The sequence below is a fragment of the Bubalus kerabau genome, chromosome 5 (assembly GCF_029407905.1).
Source record: "Bubalus kerabau isolate K-KA32 ecotype Philippines breed swamp buffalo chromosome 5, PCC_UOA_SB_1v2, whole genome shotgun sequence".
Taxonomy (NCBI): Eukaryota; Metazoa; Chordata; class Mammalia; order Artiodactyla; family Bovidae; genus Bubalus; species Bubalus kerabau.
The window spans coordinates 125,556,034-125,578,116 of record NC_073628.1 but is presented as its reverse complement, the minus strand read 5'-3'; the positions used below and the strand labels follow the sequence as shown (position 1 = coordinate 125,578,116).

Here is a 22,083-nt window from a genome sequence, read left to right as displayed (position 1 = left end):
ACCTGCAAATGAAGAGTTTTATTCCTGCCTTTCTCTTCTGTATGCTTTTTACTTCTTTTTCTTGTCTAGTTGCCTTGTCTAGTACTTCTGTACAATGCTGAATAGAAGTGGAAAGAGTGTACATTTTTGTCTTGTTGCTAATTTCAGGGAGAAAACTTTTAGTCTTTCACCATGAGTATGATGTTAATTGTGAGTTTTTCCTCAGTGCCCTTTATCAGGTTGAGGAAATTCCTTTTTATTCTTTCTTTGCTTTGTGTTTACCATGAAAGGGTGTTTGATATTGTCAAATGTTTTTTTTGGTATTTATTGATATTATCCAGTGTTTCCCCCCTTTATTTCATTCAGTTCAGTTCAGTTCAATCGCTCAGTCGTGTCTGACTCTTTGCGACCCCATGAATTGCAGCACACCAGGCCTCCCTGTCCATCACCAACTCCAGGAGTTAACTCAAACTCATGTCCATTGAGTCGGTGATGCCATCCAGCCATCTCATCCTCTGTCGTCCCCTTCTCCTCCTGCCCCCAATCCCTCCCAGCATCAGAGTCTTTTCCAATGAGTCAACTCTTCGCATGAGGTGGCCAAAGTATTGGAGTTTCAGCTTTAGCATCAGTCCTTCCAATGAACACCCAGGACTGATCTCCTTTAGGACGGTCTGGTTGGATCTCCTTGCAGTCCAAGGGACTCTCAAGAGTCTTCTCCAAGACCACAGTTCAAAAGCATCAATTCTTTGGCGCTTAGCTTTCTTCACAGTCCAGCTCTCACATCTATACATGACCACTGAAAAAACCATAGCCTTGACTAGATGGACCTTTGTTGGCAAAGTAATGTCTCTGCTTTTGAATATGCTCTCTAGGTTCATAACCTTCCTTCCAAGGAGTAAGCATCTTTTAATTTCATGACTGCAATCACCATCTGCAGTGATTTTGGAGCCCCCCCCCAAAAAATCTGACACTGTTTCCCCATCTATTTCCCATGAAATGATGGGACCAGATGCCATGATCTTAGTTTTCTGAATGTTGAGCTTTAAGCCAACATTTTCACTCTCCTCTTTCACCTTCATCAAGAGGCTTTTTAGTTCTTCTTCACTTTCTGCCTTTATTTCATTAATATGGTATATTACACTGATTTATTTTCATATGTTGAACCAACCTTGTATTTTTGGGATAAATCCCATGTGGTCCTGTCATTTAACTTTTTAAATATACTCTGGGATTCTATTTGCTAATATTTAGTTGAAGATTTGTTGTTGTTGTTTGTTTTTATTTTTGGCTGCAATGGGTCTTTGCTGCTCTGAGTAGGCTTTCTCTGGTTGCAGCAATCCAGGGCTACTCTTCATTGCAATGCGAGTGCGTCTCATTTCAGTGGCTTCTCTTGTTGCAGAGCATGGGCTCTAGGCACTCAGGCCTCCGTAGTTGTGGCACTTGGGCTTAGTTGCTCCATGGCATGTGGGATCTTCCCAGACCAGGAATTGAACCCGTTTCCCCTGCATTAGCAGGTAGATTCTTAACTGCTGGACCCCCAGAGAAGCCCCCTAGTTGAATATATATTCATAGGGGATATTTGCAATTTTCTTTTTTTGGGATGGCTCCATCTGCCTTTGGTATTCAGGTAATACTGGCTTCATAAAATGAATTATTGTTTTCTCATTTCCTATTTTTTTGGGAAGAGTTTGAAAAAGATTCATGTTAATTTTTCTTTAAATATTTGGTAGAATTCACCAGTGAAGCCATCTGATCCTGGGCTTTTTATTTGTTCAAGTTTTAAAATTACTGATTCAGTATTTTTACTCATTATGGGTTGATTAAGATTTCCTCTTTCTTCTTGAACCAGTTTTAGTTAAGCAGTTTGGACATTTTTTGCTTGTTGTGTGTTTGTTTGGTTTTTTTTTTTTTAGCTCTTTGAACGTAGCTTCCTTGTGAACTTGGTTTTCAGTGCCCTTGGTTTTCATGCCTTTTCCACTACCCTCTCTTGATACTGCTCAGTATCAGGAGAAAAAATCAGGAGAGATGAGAACATGAAAGGTTTCCTTTACTTGCTTCTCTTCCTGGCTAATTCCTGTCTCTTTCAAAATTCACCATAGTTTCCCCAGTATCAGAAAATTTTAGCTAATCTTCCAAACAGAATTAGATGTGTTCTGTAGCACGCCATATATGCACCTGTGATAGTATTTATTTTAATAACAATATACTTTAAATGGTCTTTGCTTTTTCTTCCTAAATGGTTCTTGAGATCAGGGACTTTGTAACTCCAATGCCTAGTTAGCATGATGACTGGCATATAATAGGTGGTGAGTTCAGGTTGAATAAACAAATGATAGGTTTAGGAATACATAGTGTCAGTCGCTCAGTTGTGTCCAGCTCTTTGCAATCCAGCGGACTCTAGCCTGCCAGGCTCCTCTGTCCATGGGATTCTCCAGGCAACAATACTTGAGTGGACTGCCATGCCCTTCTTCAGAGGATCTTCCTGACCCAGGGATCGAACCCAGGTCTTCTGCGTTGCAGGCAGATTCTTTACTGTTTGAACTACAGGGAAGACCCTGCATACATAGGCTGAGAAGAAGGAGCCAGTGACAAGGAAGAGATTAAAGGTACAGAAAGTAGAGTTGGGATGTCACTGATGGAACAAGGTCTTTAGGTCTGCCAATGAGGATGGATATCAGTGCACAGGAAGAGTGATTAGTCCTGGAAAATGAGGTAGGGAGATGTGTAGGTCTCAGATTGAAACAGAAATATGTGAAGATGAAGGGATTGGTGCTAAGTACTTTTCCCCCTCTGTAAAGAAGGAGGTGCCAACAGGTAAGAAGGCAAGGTGAAGAGGAATAGAGTGTTGAGGAGAGCTGCAACCATTTGGAATGAATATTGTGGGGAATGAGAAAATCTTGATTAAGGAAGGTAGAAGAATCAAGCTATGGATAGTGACGAATTTAAATAGCAACTCTATCTTCGTAGTAGACACAGGTTCCAGCTTCAGAGTATGAATGGATGAATTTTAAAATTGAAATAGGTTGTGTCAAATAAAAAACATGCACAGTGTGAGAACGAGTTTCAATTTTAATCAGGGGCTGCTTTGAGAACAATACCCCAAGAGATAGCCTCTCAGATAGCTGAGAAACTGCTCCAAAGAGGTAAGGGAGGAGACAGGTTTTATATGATTCTTTTTTGTTTTTTGTTTTTTTTTGCTGGGAAAAACATGAAGTGGTGAAACATTACTGCTGGTTACAGAAGATGCATCACAGTTAATGATTTTAATGCTTTTCCATTTGTGGAAGATATAAGAATCTATCGTGGTGATCCAAGGATGAAAGAGCAGATAAAACCAAAGAGGGTTTTGGAATGCAGGAACAAAAAAACCAGACCTGTATCGTCTTTCCCTCCCCCATGTCGTAACTACTAGTGGAACAGTACAACCTGTCCCCACCTCCTATCCCATAGGGAGAAGGTATTTGCCCTATTCTTTCCCCACCCAGTATATGTGCCTAATCCAATCAGCAAATGACCTGCAAGACCCCTATCCCACTCCTGTACCCTGGGTATAAAAAAGGACTAAGGACCCCCATTCAACATCAGCTCTCTCTTGAGCAGGCCCGCTCACTCTAATAAACTTTATTTCTCTCTCACTCGGTCCCATGTCTGGAAATTCTTTTCCAACCCGTGCCCGGACCACAACATTTTTGGTGGCTCGTACGGGGATCTTGGGGTCTCTTCCTCCACCTCCTCGCCTCTTCTTTTTCATAGGGGCCCTCTGCGAACAGGCAAGTGCTGTGGAAGCAACTGAGGCACTCTGGCCAGGGTTACCCTCTTGTGTGTTCTAAAGGCCCCACTGCTCACTGCACCCCAGTAGCTGCCGCCCGAATGGGTGAGGGTCTCTTCTTTGTCTTCTTTCCAACTGAGGACTAGGCCAACCGATATTGTCCGGGCACGGGTCAGGCACTTAAAAACCATTAGGGCTCCTGCCACATTGATAAGGGGGACACAGAACAGATCGGGCCACAAGGGCATTCCACCCCCAGCAAGACAACTTCCATGCACCAAGTCAGGCACATCGTGGTTGAAGCAAAACAGAGACCATCGTCCCCTGGCCACCGCCTCTCCAATAGGATTGTAAGGCCGATTCCTCAGCCTTCTTCCCTGTCACTTCTTTCCTTTTGGTCCAGATTGACTTACAGGAGCCTAGATGTCACTTTCATGGCCCTCAGTCAGAATCCAGACTTGAGGGATTCAGGCTGCATGTGTCTTTCTGTTGTCTCCCTATCTCCTGCCCCCTCTGTCTCTCTCCATCAGGTTTCCTAGACAACCCCTACTCGACCTTTCATATCCACATGACCTCTAGGAAAGGATTCTGAAGTTCCCTTTCGTCCAGGTCTTTCTCCTATATTCAAAAGCCTGAAGAATCAAAAACTCTCCTAACATTCTAAAGAATCCCCTTCTAACTACGCTTATCTCTCAGGTGGCTGCTGCTAAGTCGCTTCAGTTGTGTCTGACTCTGTGTGACCCCATCGATGGCAGCCCACCAGGCTCCAAGAACACTGGAGTGGGTTGCCATTTCCTTCTCCAAAGCATGAAAGTGAAAAGTGAAAGTAAAGTCGCTCAGCCGCGTCTGACTCTTAGTGTCCCCATGGACTGCAGCCTACCAGGCTCCTCCGTCCATGGGGTTTTCCAGGCAAGAGTACTGGAGTGGGTTGCCATTGCCTTCTCCTCTCTCAGGTGGAGAGGGAACCAAATTTCCCCCACTCCTGAACATCCTAAAGAATTCTCTTCTAACTACTCCTGTTTCTCAGGGTGGGGAAGGACCACATTTCCCCACTCCTGCAAATTCCCTTTGCCCTTCAGATTCTTCTGATGGGACAAAGACCTCACTTCCCACGAAAGGGACAATCCAAGATTTTCATCAGCTCATCTGCCTCTGATATCAGAATCAATTTGAGCACTAGTTGGTCTATATTTTAGCTATAACACTATGACCACAGAAAGGAACGATGACTTTTTGACGCAGCATGGCCATGATTTTCTTTAGACTCTGGAGAAGACTGGTTAAAATTAATTTTTTCTTCTTGGAAACTGCAAAACCAGTTCTTTTTGCATACGCAGTTAAAAACAACTAGCTTGTTAAAAGCCCTGCCTAGGGAAAAGCCCTGCCTAGGGAAAAATACCTTTGTGTATTCTTGTACACAATAATACAAAGGTTCTTGTGTAGTTCAAGAACCTTTCATGTTCTTGAAATTCACAGCCCACTTTGCCTGAGACCTCAGCCTTGGGCAAATTGGAACTTCAGGCAAAGAAAAAAAGGGGGGAGGGTCAAAGAGACATTTAAAATCTCAAGAAGCAAACTATGAGATCTCTGTTTGTCTGGATTTATGTATGTCTCAGTGTGTGTCTTTTTTTTTTTTTTTTTTAATATTGCTGAAGCTGTAAATGAGTTCTAATTTAAAAGGAAAGTTATGACCAACCTAGATAGCATATTCAAAAGCAGAGACATTATTTTGCCCACAAAGGTCCATCTAGTCAAGGCTATGGTTTTTCCAGTGGTCATGTATGGATGTGAGAGTTGGACTGTGAAGAAAGCTGAGTGCTGAAGAATTGATGCTTTTGAACTGTGGTGCTGGAGAAAACTCTTGAGAGTCCCTTGGACTGCAAGGAGATCCAACCAGTTCATCCTAAGGGCGATCAGCCCTGGGATTTCTTTGGAAGGAATGATGCTAAAGCTGAAACTCCAGTACTTTGGCCACCTCATGCGAAGAGTTGACTCATTGGAAAAGAGCCTGATGCTGGGAGGGATTGGGGGCAGGAGGAGAAGGGGACCACAGAGGATGAGATGGCTGGATGGCATCACCGACTCGATGGACATGAGTTTGAGTGAACTCCGGGAGTTGGTGTTGGACGGGGAGGCCTGGCGTGCTGCGATTCATGGGGTCGCAAAGAGTCAGACACGACTGAGCGACTGAACTGAACTGAACTGAAAGAAAAGTAAGCACTTACAAACCAGACAATTCTAAATACAAGAGAAATTAACCTAAATGAATTTCAGATTCACATGAACTGGGAAATAATCAATATTAAATATCTAGTATTAATGTTTGTTTGCTAATCTAATATAGACATGTCTAAGAGTCATTAACATTAAGCATATTTTCATTGTGTCTAGGTTTATTATGTTAAATATTGTTATATTGTTATATCTGTTACAAGTTTGTCAGCAAGGAAAGTACATCAAGTGAAGAAACTTCAAAAAAAAAAGTAAATGAGATAGGAGCTTTTAGATAAACTATTAAGAATCATTATACTTTAGAAATGTTTCTCTAAAACAGTCCCTCTAGATTTTGGTAACCCTGAATTTCTAGGGTTGTGCTAAACTAAGTGACTGATGTATTGAATAGCTAGATCATTTCCAAATAAAATAAGATTCTGAAACATTCATTACTGAACACTAACTTCCTCTTACAGAGTAACTAGAGATTTTGGACTGTTAATGAATAATGTTTGATGCCATCCTGAGATGTTCTATAGAATTTTTTTAGAAATTGTCACTGGTATTTATGTTCACCAATCTGTAGAATGCTAATATAAAGGTCAGTTCTTGGTTGCTTAAGGAAATTACGATGTGTGTTTTCAGTAAAGAAGGTATGAGGAATGAAATTACATTTTATGAAGGGAAAAGGAAGTAAGTCTGACTTACAGGCGGCTGTTTCAGGATGGGAGAACAAAGTAATGGGTACAGAAAGTGTTAAGAAGGTTTGATGGAAAGTGCACTCCAAGGGAAGAGTTTTGTGCATAAATACAAATTTTCTTGGTTTCTTGAACTGCCTTTGATAATGGATTTTAAGTTTCTTTACCTCTGAAGTGATCTGTTCTATGTTTACCTTTGAAATCTTCTTTGTTACTTTGGCTGAGTGAATATATTATTTCACAGTGACTTACATGATCCTATCTGACTGACTTATGACCTTACTAATAACTGCTAAGTATCAGTATATTATTTTCTATGTCACTTGTTTCAGAAGATTGTTTCTTATATCACCAAATGTGTGACTGAGCCTGTGATAAAATGCTGATATGCAGTTCCATATGAGATCAGTGATTGTAATAATGTAACTCTAGATATGGGAAGAAGCAACAAGAGGGAATATTTTCCTGGACCAAGAGGCTAGTAAGACAGGCATGGTCCAGAGACTTTTGCTGCTCGCAAGGCCTGGTCCAAGAACAGCACACTGAATGGCCTGTCAATGGAATCTTCATTAGACCTGGGAATGAACCTTCCCAGCACCGTGGGACACAATGGCCATGAAATGCCCCCAAAGCATGGTCAAGTATGTGGCTATGAAGGGACCCTGCTGACTGGAAATTGGCACTTGCCAGCTGCCTCTGCAAGGATTACATTGTGACCACTGCAAGCTGCTGACCTTCAACATCCCCTGAAAGGAGTTCAGGGTGGAAAGCAGAAATAAGGCACTCTGTGCTTGGGAAAAACCCACAAGAACTGGCCTTCAGATAGTCAGATGTTTTCAGGTAAAGATTTTATGAGGACAAATTCTTGCATCTTCTCATACCTAGAGAAACACTAATGTCACAAACCAATGTCTAGTCCTGATTCTCCTGGCTAGCTCCTCAGCAGCTTTTCTACTTCTATTAATCTTTGGGCCAAGTACCTTTAACTTTCTCGTTGTTTGTTTCTTCTTCTTCTGCTGCTGCTGCTAAGTCGCTTCAGTCTTGTCCGACTCTATGCGACCCCACAGATGGCAGCCCACTAGGCTCCTCTGTCCCTGGGATTCTCCAGGCAAGAATACTGGAGTGGGTTGCCATTTCCCTCTAGACTACAACAAATCTCCAAGTGGTAGTATGATAAGAATGTTCCCTGGCCAACACCCAGACAATGCTGAAACAAGCTGCCTTATCACTCCATGGACTTTCATCTCTCTCTGTAAATGCACCCTGACAGGGAGCAGGCAAAGGGAACGCAGAGCTCCACTACACCCCTGTACAGCCTGAAGAAGCCAGAGCGGTCATGGCCCCTTTTCCTTTGAGACTAGGTTCCCAAGTGCCTAAGAAGTGAAATAGGTAGGTAGGTAGAAATGAGCTGGGTATCAAGAGGCCAAAGAATTGGCCCTAAAAATAGAGGGAGGAATGTGGTGACCCAAGGACGAAAGAGCAGATAAAACCCAGGAGGGTCTTGGAATGCAGAACAGAAAAACCAGACCCTTATCGTCCTTCCCTCCCCCATGGAACAGTATGTGTTATATACTATATACTGTGTATATTATGTGGGATTCCCTGGTGGCTGAGACGGTAAAGCGTCTGCCCACAATGCCAGAGACCTGGATTAGATCCCTGGGTCAGGAAAATCCCCTGGGGAAGGAAATGGCAACCCACTCCAGTATTCTTGTCTGGGAAATCCCATGGACGGAGGAACCTGGTGGGCTACAGTCCATGGGGTCGCAAAGAGTCGGACAAGACTGAGCGACTTCACTTTGTGTATATTGTATATACAGTATTAATGGAATAGTATAACCTGTCTCCCTCCTATCCCATAGAGAGAAGGTATTTGCTCTGCTCTTTCCCCACCCAGTATACGTGCCTCTTCCGATCAGCAAATGACTGCAAGACCCCTATCCCACTACTTGTACCCTGGGTATAAAAGTGGACTAAGGACCCCCATTCAACGTCGGTTCTCCCTTGAGCAGGCCCGGTATTCTAACAGCATCTCCCACTCTAATAAACTTTACTTTCCCTCTCACTCTGTCTCATGCCTGGAAACTCCTTTCCAACCCACGCCTGGACCACGACATCTATGAAATTTTCCCTGAGATACGCAACTTAACTACCTAAGGGTTAGTATACTCAAAGCAGGGAATGCTTGTTAATTTCCCCTAGTTTGAATTCCCTTCAGGGTGTACTGTAGTGAGCGCACTGCAGTGGGTTGAAGCTTAATCCTTATAAAACTCAACACAGGCAACGATTTTTTTTTTTTTTAATTTGGGGGGCTTGCTGTGGCTCAGCTGGTAATGAATTTGCCTGCAATGTAGGAGATCTGGGTTCGATCCCTGGGTTGGGAAGGTCCCCTGGCGAAAGGAAAGGCTACCCACTGCAGTATTCTGGCATGGAGAATTCCATGGACTGTACAGTCCTTGAGGTCGCAGAATCAGGACACTGAGCGACTTTCACTTTGTGGCTTTCCTGTTGGCTCAGATGTAAAGCGTCTGTATGCAATGCGGGAGACCAGGGTTCAATCCCTGGCTTGGGAAGATCACCTGGAGAAGGAAATGGCTATCCACTCCAGTGCTCTTGGCCTGGAAAGTCCTATGGACAGAGGAACCTGGTAGGTTACAGTCCATGGGGTCGCGTAGAGTCGGACACGACTGAGCGACTTCACTTTCACTTTGTGGTGGTATAAACACAGGTGCACAGATGGACCGGGTTTGTCTTAAAAGAAGAGTTCAGGGGTTGTGGGTATTTAAACCAATGGTTGGCCAATAGGGAAGGAAAGAAGATACTAGGCTGGGGTATCCCTCCGTCTCGTGGCGGGCGGTGCCATTGCCTGATCCTCGTTCACTTGCCAGGCTCAGGCCGGCGATGGGGGTCCGGGTCTCAAGTGGAGTCTCCCTCCTAGGACTGGAGCCCGGGTTTGACCCGGAAGCTTTTCCGTGACCCCGGAAGCAGAGCCCAGCGGCGGAGGCGCCGCCGATGAGCCACCGCCCCCTCGCCGCCTGGCCGCTGCTTCAGAGAACCGCGGCGGCGCCGGGTTGCACTGATGATCCCCGGCAGGCGGCGGCGGCAGAGGCGGCGGGAGGATGACCTCTCCCCGCGAGCGGGGTGCCGATCTGGCCCGATTCTACACTGTCACCGAGCCCCAGCGACACCCGAGGGGCTACACGGTGTATAAGGTCACCGCCCGGGTGAGTGCAGTTGCCGGACGGGGGTCGGAGTCTGACCAGGGACGAGAGACAGGCGTGGACCCTGGTGTGGGGATGCCGGATGCCAGGTTGCGCCTAGTGCTGGGACAGGCGCCCGAGGTGGGGACTTTTAAAAAGGATGCGGTAGGGGCAGAGCGTACGAAGTCCCGGATCGCGCTGGAAATGGTCTCAACAGTGTCCCCATTCCAGGGTGGGGCAGGCGTTGATGATATTTAATAGATGACTCAGCCCCATCCCACTTGGACTTTCTCTTCCGAGGCTGAAATATGCAGAAGTGGTTTTGTTTGTCTCCTAGGGATAATGCAGTTTAAAAAAAAATGTTAAATTGATGTACTATTTGACTTATATAATAGAGGATATTTCTTCCCTTCCTTCTGGGTTGCACAGAGGCAGATAAACCCTTGGGAAGTATGTCAGTGGTAGGGCCACCATCCTAGGACCTCTGTAACTGGTTGTGTCTTTTCGCCTCTGAATTTTTCGTGGTTTTCCGTAGGAGACATGAGAAATTCTGCTGAGGGTGTCTTGTGTGAGTTGTCTTGAGAGCACATTTGAAAGTTGTGAGGCTCCTTTACATCGACTAATTGATACAGTTTTTAGTACCCACTTTGTTCATGTTTGATTGCTTGAGTTTTAGAGTTTGCATCTTCCTTCTTGAAATAAGAGTAATAAAATTAAATGTTAATATTAAATACAAATTGGTATTAAAATTACATATTTATGTAACGTATTATATGTAGTATGAATGTATGTGTGTGTTAGGCATATGTACACATCACCCAGTTAAATCCTAATTTTAATGAAGAGGAAACTATGGTTTAAGAAAGTGTGGTAGCTGGCCCAGCTTCACATTGCAAGGAAGTAGCATATCTGGGGTATGAGGTCAATTCTGTTTAACTCTAAGTTGTAAAAAAAAATGTTTAAGAATTAACTTCATCATTAATTGTTAAAAAAGAGAGGTACAGATAGTAATATTACAGTATACGTTTGGGGGATGTAGTACTCTTTGGTGATAGATCAGGAAGTGGGCCTTGAAAAGAACCTTAGAGGTTAAATAGATTTAGATCTGCAGAGTTTGGGGCATGGGACTGGCATGTGCTTTTTGGAGTTGGTGCACAGTTCAGACAAGTGTAAGAGGATGGGATGGGCAAATTTGTGTAAATGTAGTAAGACCAGGCCTGGTTATTGCGGAGGGTTGTACCAAGAATACAGAGAAAATTGTTACTTTGTGTTTGCAAGTAAGTATATACGTGGAGTGTTAGTTTCAGCTTAAGAAAAAATTTCAAGATTAAGGGTGCTCTTACTATAGCCTCCTTGAAAGCTTCTTTTGGCCCTTGAGAAACCTAGACTTGGTTTCCTAATATAGTTTGTGAAATTAGAACAATTTTCAACATACTTAATGCCCTAACTCTAATGTTCCCCTCAGAGCACCCTGTTCATCTCCTATTATAACACTTATCACAGTTATAATATATTGTATTAATGTGTTTGCTTGTCTGTGTCTCTCAGATTTAGAGCAGGTCACTATCATTGATGTTTATTTCCTTTTGTATCTCCCAAGGCATTGTGGGGCACAGAGTGCCTAAAATTATTGTTTTCCTCTGTGTTTTAGGTAGCACATATACTGAATGTTTAGTTTCAGGTACTATGAGCTCTGAGGGTTACAAGGCAGCATAAAGTGTGGACCTTCTTTTCAACGATACTCCCAGTAGAAGATGGTTTACTGGACTTGAAGTATAGTGCAAGGTAGAAAGTGTTAAATGCTATAAAAGACTATAGAAAAGAGCTATGGGGTTTCGCAATACAGAGTTTCTGGCTCAAGGGATCAGGGAACATGTACCAATTAAGATAGGTGGTGAGAGATGGGAAGAATCTAGATGGGTGGGATAAGTGGAAAGGGCATTGCAGGTAGAAGGAATATATGGATGTGTGTAGAACTTGAATAAGAAACTGAATATGATTATTACTTGTAGTCTTACTTTACAAAAGGAATGGTTAATCTAGTTGAGATCTTAAATATCTTTTTTAAAGCGGTAAACTAACATATGACAACATCAATTAGAAGATAAAGTAGCACATTGCCGGTCTAACCAGATCCGTGTAATATGTATATTAGTTATTGCTGTGGTTATTTAACTGGAAATTGCTTACACTTGTCTTTTTTTCTCCTTGTAAATATTTGTGTCTTCATTTATTGCTTACGGTACAGATTTTGTTTTCTAATTTTAAACATTTGTCTTTTTTTCTCCTTGTAAATATTTGTGTCCTCATTTATTGCTTACGGTACAGATTTTGTTTTCTAATTTTAAAGATTGAGGATTAATAAAGAGATATACTTTAAAAAGCTTCATAGTATAAAATATAAGTAAATTATTTGTTATTTTTTGAGACTTAAAGAGAAAAGCATCTTACTCAGGAGAATTAATCAGGTAAGTAGTGCCCCCTGACAGAACTTTGTGAGATAAACATGCCCCTTTATGTTTCCTGTTACTGACTGACTTATATTTTTAAGGAACAATCTCTATATTCTTGTTTCTTGCAAGGTTCTTTATGTAAGAATAGAATCATTGGAATTACCATTGTTAAGTTTTGGTTGGCATAAGAGCTGTTTCATGTTCTTAACTCTCCTTTATACTTTTTTCCCCCCAGTTCTCTGGAAGCTGGCAGGCTTAGATAACCTTATGGCCAGTTACAAGCTTGCTAACGGATTTCCTAGTTAAATCCTATGCTGCTCGTTAATTTTCATCTTGAATAAGTACTTCTGTTCAGCATTAGAAAGTTCTTTTGTAGATTTCCATTGATCGTTTAGTTAAAGGAGACGCAGATGTAAAAGAACCATTCACATAGTATTTTTGGTTGTTTCATCATGCTAAAGTTTACAAAATTTGAATAAGGTAATATAGATTTCTTAACAGTATTAAGTAAATAGTAATTCTTGCCTGTATTCTTTCATGAATATGAAAAGAAAATCTTGTTTCTATTTTTAAAAGACAAAGCTGCCTTATGACTTTCTTTCTATTGAGGCATAATTTATATAGAGTAAGATTCACCAGCTTTAAGTGCGCAGTTTGGCGAGTGTTGACGTGTGTCTGTGGTTGTGTAACCACCAGTCATCACCGCAGGAGTCCCCTCATGCTCCTTTGCGGTCAGTTCCCGCTCCCCACCCCCTGTCCCTAGGCAGCCACCGGTCAGCTTTCTGTTGTACTGTGCTTCTTTGTGGAGGAGGGATCTGGCTTCTTTAACTCAGCAGGCTTTTTTGAGATTCATCTATATTGTGTATTTTTATTCTCCTTTATTGCTGACCAGTATTCCCTTGTGGGCTTCTCTGGTGGCTCAGTGGTAAAGAATTCAGCTGCAATGCAGGAGAGCAGGAGACGTGGATTTGATCCCTGGGTTGGGAAGATTCTTTAGAGGAGGGCATGACAACTCATTCCAGTATTCTTGCCTGGAGAATCCCATGGACAGAGGAGCCTGGCAGTCTGTAGTCTGTACGTAGGGTCGCAAAGAGTTGGACCTGACTGAAGCGATTGAGCATGCACGCACATCCCCTTGTATGGTTATACTACAGTTAATCCATCCGCATTTGGGTTGATGGACATTTGGGTTGTTTCCAGTTTTTGGCTCTTTTAAATACAGCTACTATGAACATTTATATACAGGTCTCAATGAATGTGGACTTTCATTTCTCTTGATAGCACACAGCCTTATTATACCTTTATACTAAGCTGAAATCTGATAGTCTTAGTCCTCTTTCTTTCTCAAAATTGTTTTGGCTATTCTAGATTGTTTGCATTTTTAGAAAAACCTTGGAATCAGCTTATTAAACTGCAAACATGCCTACTCAGATTTTGATTGCAGTTACGTTGAGAATGTGGGGCTTTCCTGGTGGCTGGCGGCTCAGTTGTAAAGAAATTATTTGCAATGCAAGAGCCAAAGGCTATACAGGTTTGATCCCTGGGTCAGTAAGAGCCCCTATAGGAGGGCCTAGCAACCGACTCCAGTATTCTTGCCTGGAGAATCCCTTGGACCAAGGAGCCTGGAGGGCTACAGTCCGTAAGGTCCCAAAGAGTGGGACACAACTGAAGCGATTGAGCACGCGTGCGCGCACGTTGAGTGTAGATCAGTTTTAGAATTGATGTCTTTAAATAATATTGAATCTTCTAATCCATGAACACAAATTTTCCATTTATTTAGCTCTTTTATTTGAGCAATATTTTCCAGTTTTTAGTGTGCAGGTCTTGCACATAATTTGGGTTTGTTTTCAAACTATCAGAATACATAAGTCTATTTTACATAGCTAACATTTGTTGAGTATTAATAGCACACACTTCTGCGGTGCTTAGTGTGAGTCCAGCTCTATTCTGAGAATTTTATATAAATTAGCACATTTTTCATAGCAGTGCAGTGAGTAGGTGCCATTATTATTCTCACATTCTCACGTGAGGAAATTGAAGCACCTAAATGTTAAATAACTTGCGAAGGCTCACGCAATGAACAAGTGGTAGAGTTTAGATTTGAACCCTGGTAGTCGGTCAGAGTGCTTTGAATCCCAGTGCGGTGCTGAGTTCCTAAGCACACTTTATTAGAGGCTGTGGGTATACTGTAGTTTACTAAAGTGATAGATGCAAATATGAATAGAAGTACTCAGCTTGACTTGAATCTGAAAATTGCCTCTTCCAAAGCTTCAAATTCAAGCACTATTTGTATTGCTTGGAGGAAAGCTGTTTTCAGTTCCTGACCACATCGTTGTATGGGCTGCTTGTGCTCGGAAAGATAATTATCTGTAGTTTCCTAAGTGTGCTGGTACACTGAGCTTTTCTTGTGTGTGTGTGCACATGTGTGCGTGCTCAGCTGTATCTGACTCTTTGCGATCCCGTGGGCTGTAGCCAACCAGGCTCCTCTGTCCATGGGATTTTCCAGGCAAGAATATTGAAGTGGGTTGCCATTTCCTCCTCCAGATCTTCCCCACCCAGGGATTGAACACGCATCTGCGTCTCCTGTGTCTCCTGCATTGGCAGGTGAATTCTTTACCACTGGGAAGCATGCTTCCTTGCCTCTCTGTTAGATGTGGCTTTCTCAGTCTGGAATGCTCTTCCATTTTTTTCTTGGCAATCGCTGCTAGTCTCAAGTGACCTCTCTTGCCCTGTGTTCTAGAGGAAGCCTTTCTTAAATGGAGAACTCTGTGTATTGTATTAGGTTGGTGCAAAAGTGATTATGGTTTGCATTGTTGAACTTTGCTGTTTGATATTGGAATACATTCTTAGATAAATGTGGTTATGTTATACATCATTTGAATGCCCTTTCTTGCTTTATGTTTTCTTGTTAATGACTTAGTGAAAGTGAAGTTAGTCGCTCAGTCGTGTTTAGTTCTTTGTGACCCCATGGTCTGTAGACCACCAGGCTCCTCTGTCCATGAGATTTTCCAGGCAAGATTACTGGAGTAGATTGCCATTCCTTTCTCCAGGGGATCTTTCTGACCCAGGGATCCAACCCAGGTCTTCTGCATTGCAGGCAGATTCTCTACTGTCTGAGCTATCTGTTTATTTTGTATTTATTTTAGACTAGGGAAATGATGTAGACAAAAAGCGCATTCTAATGATTTTCTCATTTGAGTTCAAAGTCGGTAATAAAGCAGTGGAGACAACTCACAACATCAACAACACATTTGGCCCAGGAACTGTTAATGAACATACAGTGCAGTGGTGATTCAAGAAATTTTGCAAAGGAGATGAGAGCTTTGGAGATGAGGAGCATAGTGCCCGGCCATCAGAAGTTGACGATGAGTAATTGACCGCAGTCATCGAAGCTGATCCTCTACGACTACACGAGAAGTTGCTGAAGAACTCAACGTTGACCATTCTATGATTGTTTGGCATTTTAAGCAAATTGCAAAGGTGAAAAACTCAATAAGTGGGTGCCTCATGAGCTGACCAAAAATTTAAAAAAATAGTCGTTTTGAAGTGTTGTCTTTGCTTATTCTATGAAATAACAGTGAACCATTTCTCAATTGGATTGTGACGTGCAATGAAAAGTGTATTTTATACGACAGCCGGCAGTGACCAGCTCAGTGGTTGGACCGGGGAGAAGCTCCAAAGCACTTCTCAAAGCCAAATTTGCACCAGAAAAAGGGTCATAGTCACTGATTTGTGGTCTGCTGCCACTCTGATCCACTACAGCTTTCTGAATCCCTGCCAAACCATTACGTCTGAGAAGTATGCTCAGCAAATCGATGAGATGTACCAAAAACTGCAGCGCCGGCAACCAGCATTAGTCAACAGGATGGGCCCAGGTCTTCTCCACGACAGTGACCAACTGCATGTCACAAACCAACACTTCAAAAGTTGAATGATTTGGACTACGAAGGTTTGCTTCATCCTCCACATTCACCTGACCTCTTGCCAAACAACTACCACTTCATTTCTTGACAACTTTTTACAGGGAAAACGCTTTCACAACCAGTAGGAGGCAGAACATGCTTTCCAAGAGTTCATCGAATCTCGAAGCACAGATTTTTATGCTAAGGAAATAAACTTATTTCTCATTGGCAGGAATTTGTTGATTGCAATGGTTCCTATTTTAATTAACAAAGATGTGTTTGAGCCTGGTTACAATGATTTAAGGTTCACCATCGGAAACCACAGTTACTTTTTCACCAACCTAATATATCCTTCCCTTAAAGCCTTTACCTTATTGTACTTTGCTTCCTCTGAGGGCAAACTGTCTTTCTAACCTATTTTTGGTGCCTAACACAGCCTGGATATAGTAGGGACTTTAGAGAAGGCTGGAAAGAGGCAGTGTTTTCCTTTCTGTTATCTTTTAAATTAACATACAGTATAATTGATATTTTGTTGTGTAATTTTATGAATCTTTACACATGAATGGATTCACATACCCTCTGTCATAATCAGGAAGCAGAACAGTTCCCATCAGCCTCAAAATCTCCCTCTGCTTTCCTTGTTTTACACTCTCCTCCCACCTCTTAGTCTGTAGCAGCTACTGTTCTGCTCTCTTCTTCTATACTTTTGTCCTTTTGAGGGCATTTTATAAAGAGAATCATCATCTTTTGCCTAGTTTTTTCAGTGGCTTTGTTTTCTTATTGTTGACTTTTGATAGTTCTTTTTTGAATGTAAGTTTTTTGTCAGATATGTAGTTTGCAAGTGTTTACTCCCAGTATGTAGCATATCTTTTCATTCTCTTTAACAATGTCTTTCACAAAGTAAAAATTTTTAATTTTGGTGAAGTCTAAGTTATCATATTTTTCTTTTATGGAGGAAAAATGGGCTTTTAGTGCTGTATCTAATAAAATCTCTTTGTTGACACCAGGTTTTAAAAAATATAAACCATTCCTGTTTTCATCTTGTTTATTGATGACTTATATGCTCAGATATTAACATTTTAATATTAAGGATTTTTACATTAACTCTTTTTTTGGCCTCACCCCAGGGTTTGCAGATATTAGTTCCCTGACTAGGGATTGAACCTGCACCCACTGTGTTCAAAATGTGGAGTCCTAGCCACTAGACCTCCAGGAAATCAGTACATTAAGTTTAACATTAAGAATTTTTACTTTCTTTGAATTTTGATTGGAAAATAGTTGTTTCCCTGGTGTCTCAGTGGTAAAGAATCCACCTGCCAATGCAGTAGATCGAACCCAGGTTCTATCCCTGGGTTGGGAAGATTCCCCTGTAGAAGATAATGGCAACTCACTCCAATATTCTTATCTGGGAAATCCCACGGACAGAGGAGCCTGGTGGACTATAGTCCATGGGATGGCAAAAGAGTTGGGTACACCTTCACAACTAAAAAACAGCAATAGTATTATAATAATTGGTAGAATTTGAAGTGAGAAAAGCAACTTTAGCAAAACATTTATTGAGTATACCAAGGTAACTTACCGCTATAACTTTTATTTTTGCCGCAAAGACTTTTTTTTTTTGGATGTGGACCAATTTTTAGTGTTTATTGACTTTGTTACATTTTTGCTTCTGTTTTATGTTTTGGTGTTTTGTCTGTGAAGCATGTGGTATCTTAGCTCCCAGGACCAGAGATCACATTCTCATTCGCTGCATTGGAAGGCAAAGTCTTAACCACTGGACTGCCAAGGAAGTCCCTATGTTAACTAACATTATGGATTTTTATTTTCCTTGAACTTGAATTGGAAAGTAGTTTACCTTAGAGTAGTGCTATAATAATTGAGAGAATTTGAAGTGAGAAAAGTAACTTTAGCAAGTGTTTATTGAGTATACAAAAGTAACTTGCTGTTAGTTTCTTTATTCTCCTATAGATTTTTGGATTTTAATAATGTAGAAAATATTTCTTACTTTCAACATATTACTATCATAAGAAATTACTAGAAAGTTGAATGTCTAAAATTTTCCCCATTGACTTGTCTATCTTAATGGGACTTCTCTCTCTTCAGAGTACTAAAAAAAAATATTGTAAAATATCCAATTATGGTTTGTGCAGGTGCTGTCTCCTGGGTCCTGACTACCTGGCTGGCAAGTGATTAACCAACCCAGGTATCCTTGCCAACCAGTGACACCTGCGGCTCTGCAGGGAAAAGAGGGGGAGGAGCTGAGATGCAGGTGATGGAGGGGGAGGGGGAGGGGGGTTGAGTTTGGTAGGGGATGCTTGCCTGTGTGAGCTGGGCGCTTTGAGGTCGCTGTTCCTCTTGCCAGAGTGTGTGTGTGTGTGTGTGTGTGTGTGTGTGTGTATGAAATGCAGTTTAAAGATGTCAGTATGTTTACATGAAGGTGGATTTTATGAAAGTCAAATGTCTGAAAGTCAGGATTGCGTGCATTACACAGATGGATGTTCCGTTTGGTTTGCCTAATCACCACAATGGGAAATGTTCAGTATAGTGTAGCCTTACATTTGTATAGTGTAGCCTTACATTTCTGTATACCTTATTTTTTCTCTTCTACATTTGGAAAGTCATATCTTTGAGAAATAAAATGTGTGGGGCATGTCTCTGTTTTTCATTGAGTTTGATTATTTGTGTCGTGACAGTTTTTTAAACAATATGTTACTTTTGTTAATATTTTATCCTCTTACCTCTGTTTCTGCCCTGAACTAGCAGCTGAATACTGATAGTGAAGTGGCCGTCAGAAGACCTGATTATTATAAATTGCTCATAAAAGTAGCTTTTTAAAATTTATATATATATATAAATATAAATCATGATTATATGATTCTGTTTGTTTCCAAAGGGACTTATTTTGTGATCATTTTTGGTAGGAACTATAACGGTTAGATTGAATAAATTTTGTAGTTTTGTTTTCCAGTAGCTATCTCTTAATCTTATGAAGATGACAATTCTTTTGTGTATTCGAGTTAAGAGATTGATTTTAAATCATTATCATGATAATTAGATAAGAGTGCTTTTGACTTTGACTATTAAGGAAACTAGTCACTAAGTCGTTTCCAACTCTTGTGACCCATGGACTGTAGCCCGAAAGGCTCCTCTGGCCCTAGGATTTTCCAGACAAGAATACTGGAGTAGGTTGCCATTTCCTTCTCCAGGGAATCTTCCCAACCCAGGAATAGAACCGGGGTCTTCTTCACTTCAGGCAGATTCTTTACCAGCTGAGCTCCCGGGAAGGCTCCTTAAGGAAACTAGGTAATAACTTGGTAAGAAGTAGATAAAAGAAGTTAGCACTGGGAAGAATTTAGAGGACCTAAATGCAGAGTACATCATGAGAAACGCTGGGCTGGAAGAAGCACAAGCTGGAATCAAGATTGCCGGGAGAAATATCAATAACCTCAGATATGCAGATGACACCACCCTTATGGCAGAAAGTGAAGAGGAACTAAAAAGCCTCCTGATGAAAGTGAAAGAGGAGAGTGAAAAAGTTGGCTTAAAGCTCAACATTCAGAAAACGAATATCATGGCATCTGGTCCCATCACTTCATGGGAAATAGATGGGGAAACAGTGGAAACAGTGTCAGACTTTATTTTTTTGGGCTCCAGGGTCACTGCAGATGGTGATTGCAGCCATGAAATTAAAAGACGCTTACTCCTTGGAAGGAAAGTTATGACCAACCTAGATAGCATATTAAAAAGCAGAGACATTACTTTGCCAATAAAGGTCCATCTAGTCAAGGCTATGGTTTTTCCTGTGGTAATGTATGGATGTGAGAGTTGGACTGTGAAGAAAGCTGAGCACCGAAGAATTGATGCTTTTGAACTGTGGTGTTGGAGAAGACTCTTGAGAGTCCCTTGGACTGCAAGGAGATCCAACCAGTCCATCCTAAGGGCGATCAGTCCTGGGTGTTCACTGGAAGGACTGATGCTAAAGCTGAAACTCCAGTACTTTGGCCACCTCATGCAAAGAGTTGACTCATTGGAAAAGACTCTGATGCTGGGAGGGATTGGGGGCAGGAGGAGAAGGGGATGACAGAGGATGAGATGGCTGGATGGCATCACCAACTCGATGGACATGAGTTTGAGTGAACTCCGGGAGTTGGTGAGGGACAGGGAGGCCTGGTGTGCTGCAATTCATGGGGTCGCAAAATGTCGGACACGACTGAGCGACTGAACTGAACTAATGACAGTATGATTTGTTGTTTATTATAGGCCTTAAAAAGATAGGCAAGAGAGCTCATTTTAAGCTTGCTTTTCTTAGGTTTGTCACATAACTGGCAAGAAGGCTGTTCACAGCTGCTTGTGGAGCCAGTATTCAGTATTCACTCATTCAAGAAGTACTCACTCTTCTTTGTTCCTTCTGATCTGCCAAAGTGCTTCTGTTTTTCGGTTTAATCACATTTCTTTGTGAAGGACAAAATTGGTTTGCCTAACTGGCATTAGGACTGTTACTTTAGATACATTGGAAAAGACCCTGATGCTCGGAAAGACTGAAGGTAGGAGGAGAAGGGGACGACAGAGGATGAGATGGTTGGATGGCATCATGGCTTTGATGGACATGAGTTTGAGCAAGCTCTGGGAGTTGGTGATGGACAGGGAAGCCTGGCGTGCTGCAGTCCATGGGGTCGCAAAGAGTCAGACATGACTGACTGAACTGAACTGGCTTTAGAGCTATTACTTGGAATTTTAATCTCTAGGAGGGCCAATTTAGTTATGTCCTGGAAAGAGCACTTTGTTTAGAACCAGAGGGTTGTGAGACCTGGTCCTGTGTATTACTGATAAATCTGATTAGTGCTAATATGTTCCCCTGGGCCTTGGTTATCTCATCTTAGCAGGCAAGATTGTTGTGTTGATTGAATGTAATAAAATATTTAATTTCTTAGCATAGTAAGAGATAGTTAACCTTTACTGTGAGCCCCTGTTTCCCTAAATTCAGAACTTGCTATTGGCATTAATTGAGGCAAATGGACTACAAATGTTGCAGTAGCATTTCCCAGTTGTGTTCCAAATTTTATCTGTACTAGGTGTTGCATAAATAGTTGGGTGAATAAATGACCTTGGGAAATACTATTTGTTTTTCCTTCAGAAATTTACTAGGTATAATAATGTTGAGAGGCCTTGAGAAATTCTGCTGTAAAAAAAAATTTTTTTTTAAACGAAAGTAAACTGAATTGATCATTAAGCCCTTTAAAATAGGTGATTTAAAGAATATCTGTATTCCATGCAGCGCAATTTATCAAGCACTGCTTTAGATAATAATTTTCAAGATGACTTGGTGATAGAATTCTCTATAGCAAAAGGGTCTTCATGATATGTATAGTACTTACTGAGCTGGCGATAGTCTATGCTTGCCATGGAAATTTATGAACTTTAAATGAAAAGAATCACTGCTTTAAATTCTAACTTTTCTGGAATTGTATAACAAAATATTGAAATTCACCCAGAAAAAGAAAATTACTGAATGCTAGCAACCTACATCAGGGTGAATTTACAGTATTTTTAAAAATATAATTTAGTTATTTATTTTTGGCCATGCTGGGTCTTTGTTGCTGTGAGCAGGCTTTCTCTAGCTGTGGTGAGTGGGGGCTACTCTGTTGCAGTGCACAGGTTTCTTGTTGCAGCGGCTTCTCTTTTTTTTGAGCACAGGCTCTAGGCATGAGGGCTTCAGTAGTTGCAGCATGCCAGCTCAGTAGTTGAGGCTCTTGGGCTCTAGAGCACTCGGCTCAGTATTGTGGTGCATGGGCTTAGCTGCTCCCTGGTATGTGGAATCTTATGGGATCAGGGATGGAACCCATGTCCCTGGCATTGGCACGCGGATTC

General features: G+C 41.7%; 1 protein-coding gene across 4 annotated transcripts in view; it reads left to right on the top strand.

Annotated features, from left to right (window-relative positions):
* Window positions 1-22,083, top strand: part of RPS6KC1 (ribosomal protein S6 kinase C1) — a 226,095-nt gene that overhangs the window by 12,484 nt on the left and 191,528 nt on the right. Inside the window, exon 1 of one of the 4 annotated variants that reach the window (XM_055582991.1) lies at window positions 8,992-9,884. The exons of 1 other annotated variant lie outside the window; for it this stretch is intronic. In XM_055582991.1, the coding sequence (XP_055438966.1) occupies window positions 9,780-9,884 (105 nt within the window). In that variant the 5' untranslated portion in view covers window positions 8,992-9,779. Of the gene's footprint in view, window positions 1-8,991; window positions 9,885-22,083 lie in introns of those variants that run through there. 2 more of the 4 variants (XM_055582990.1, XM_055582992.1) reach the window with 2 other exon arrangements.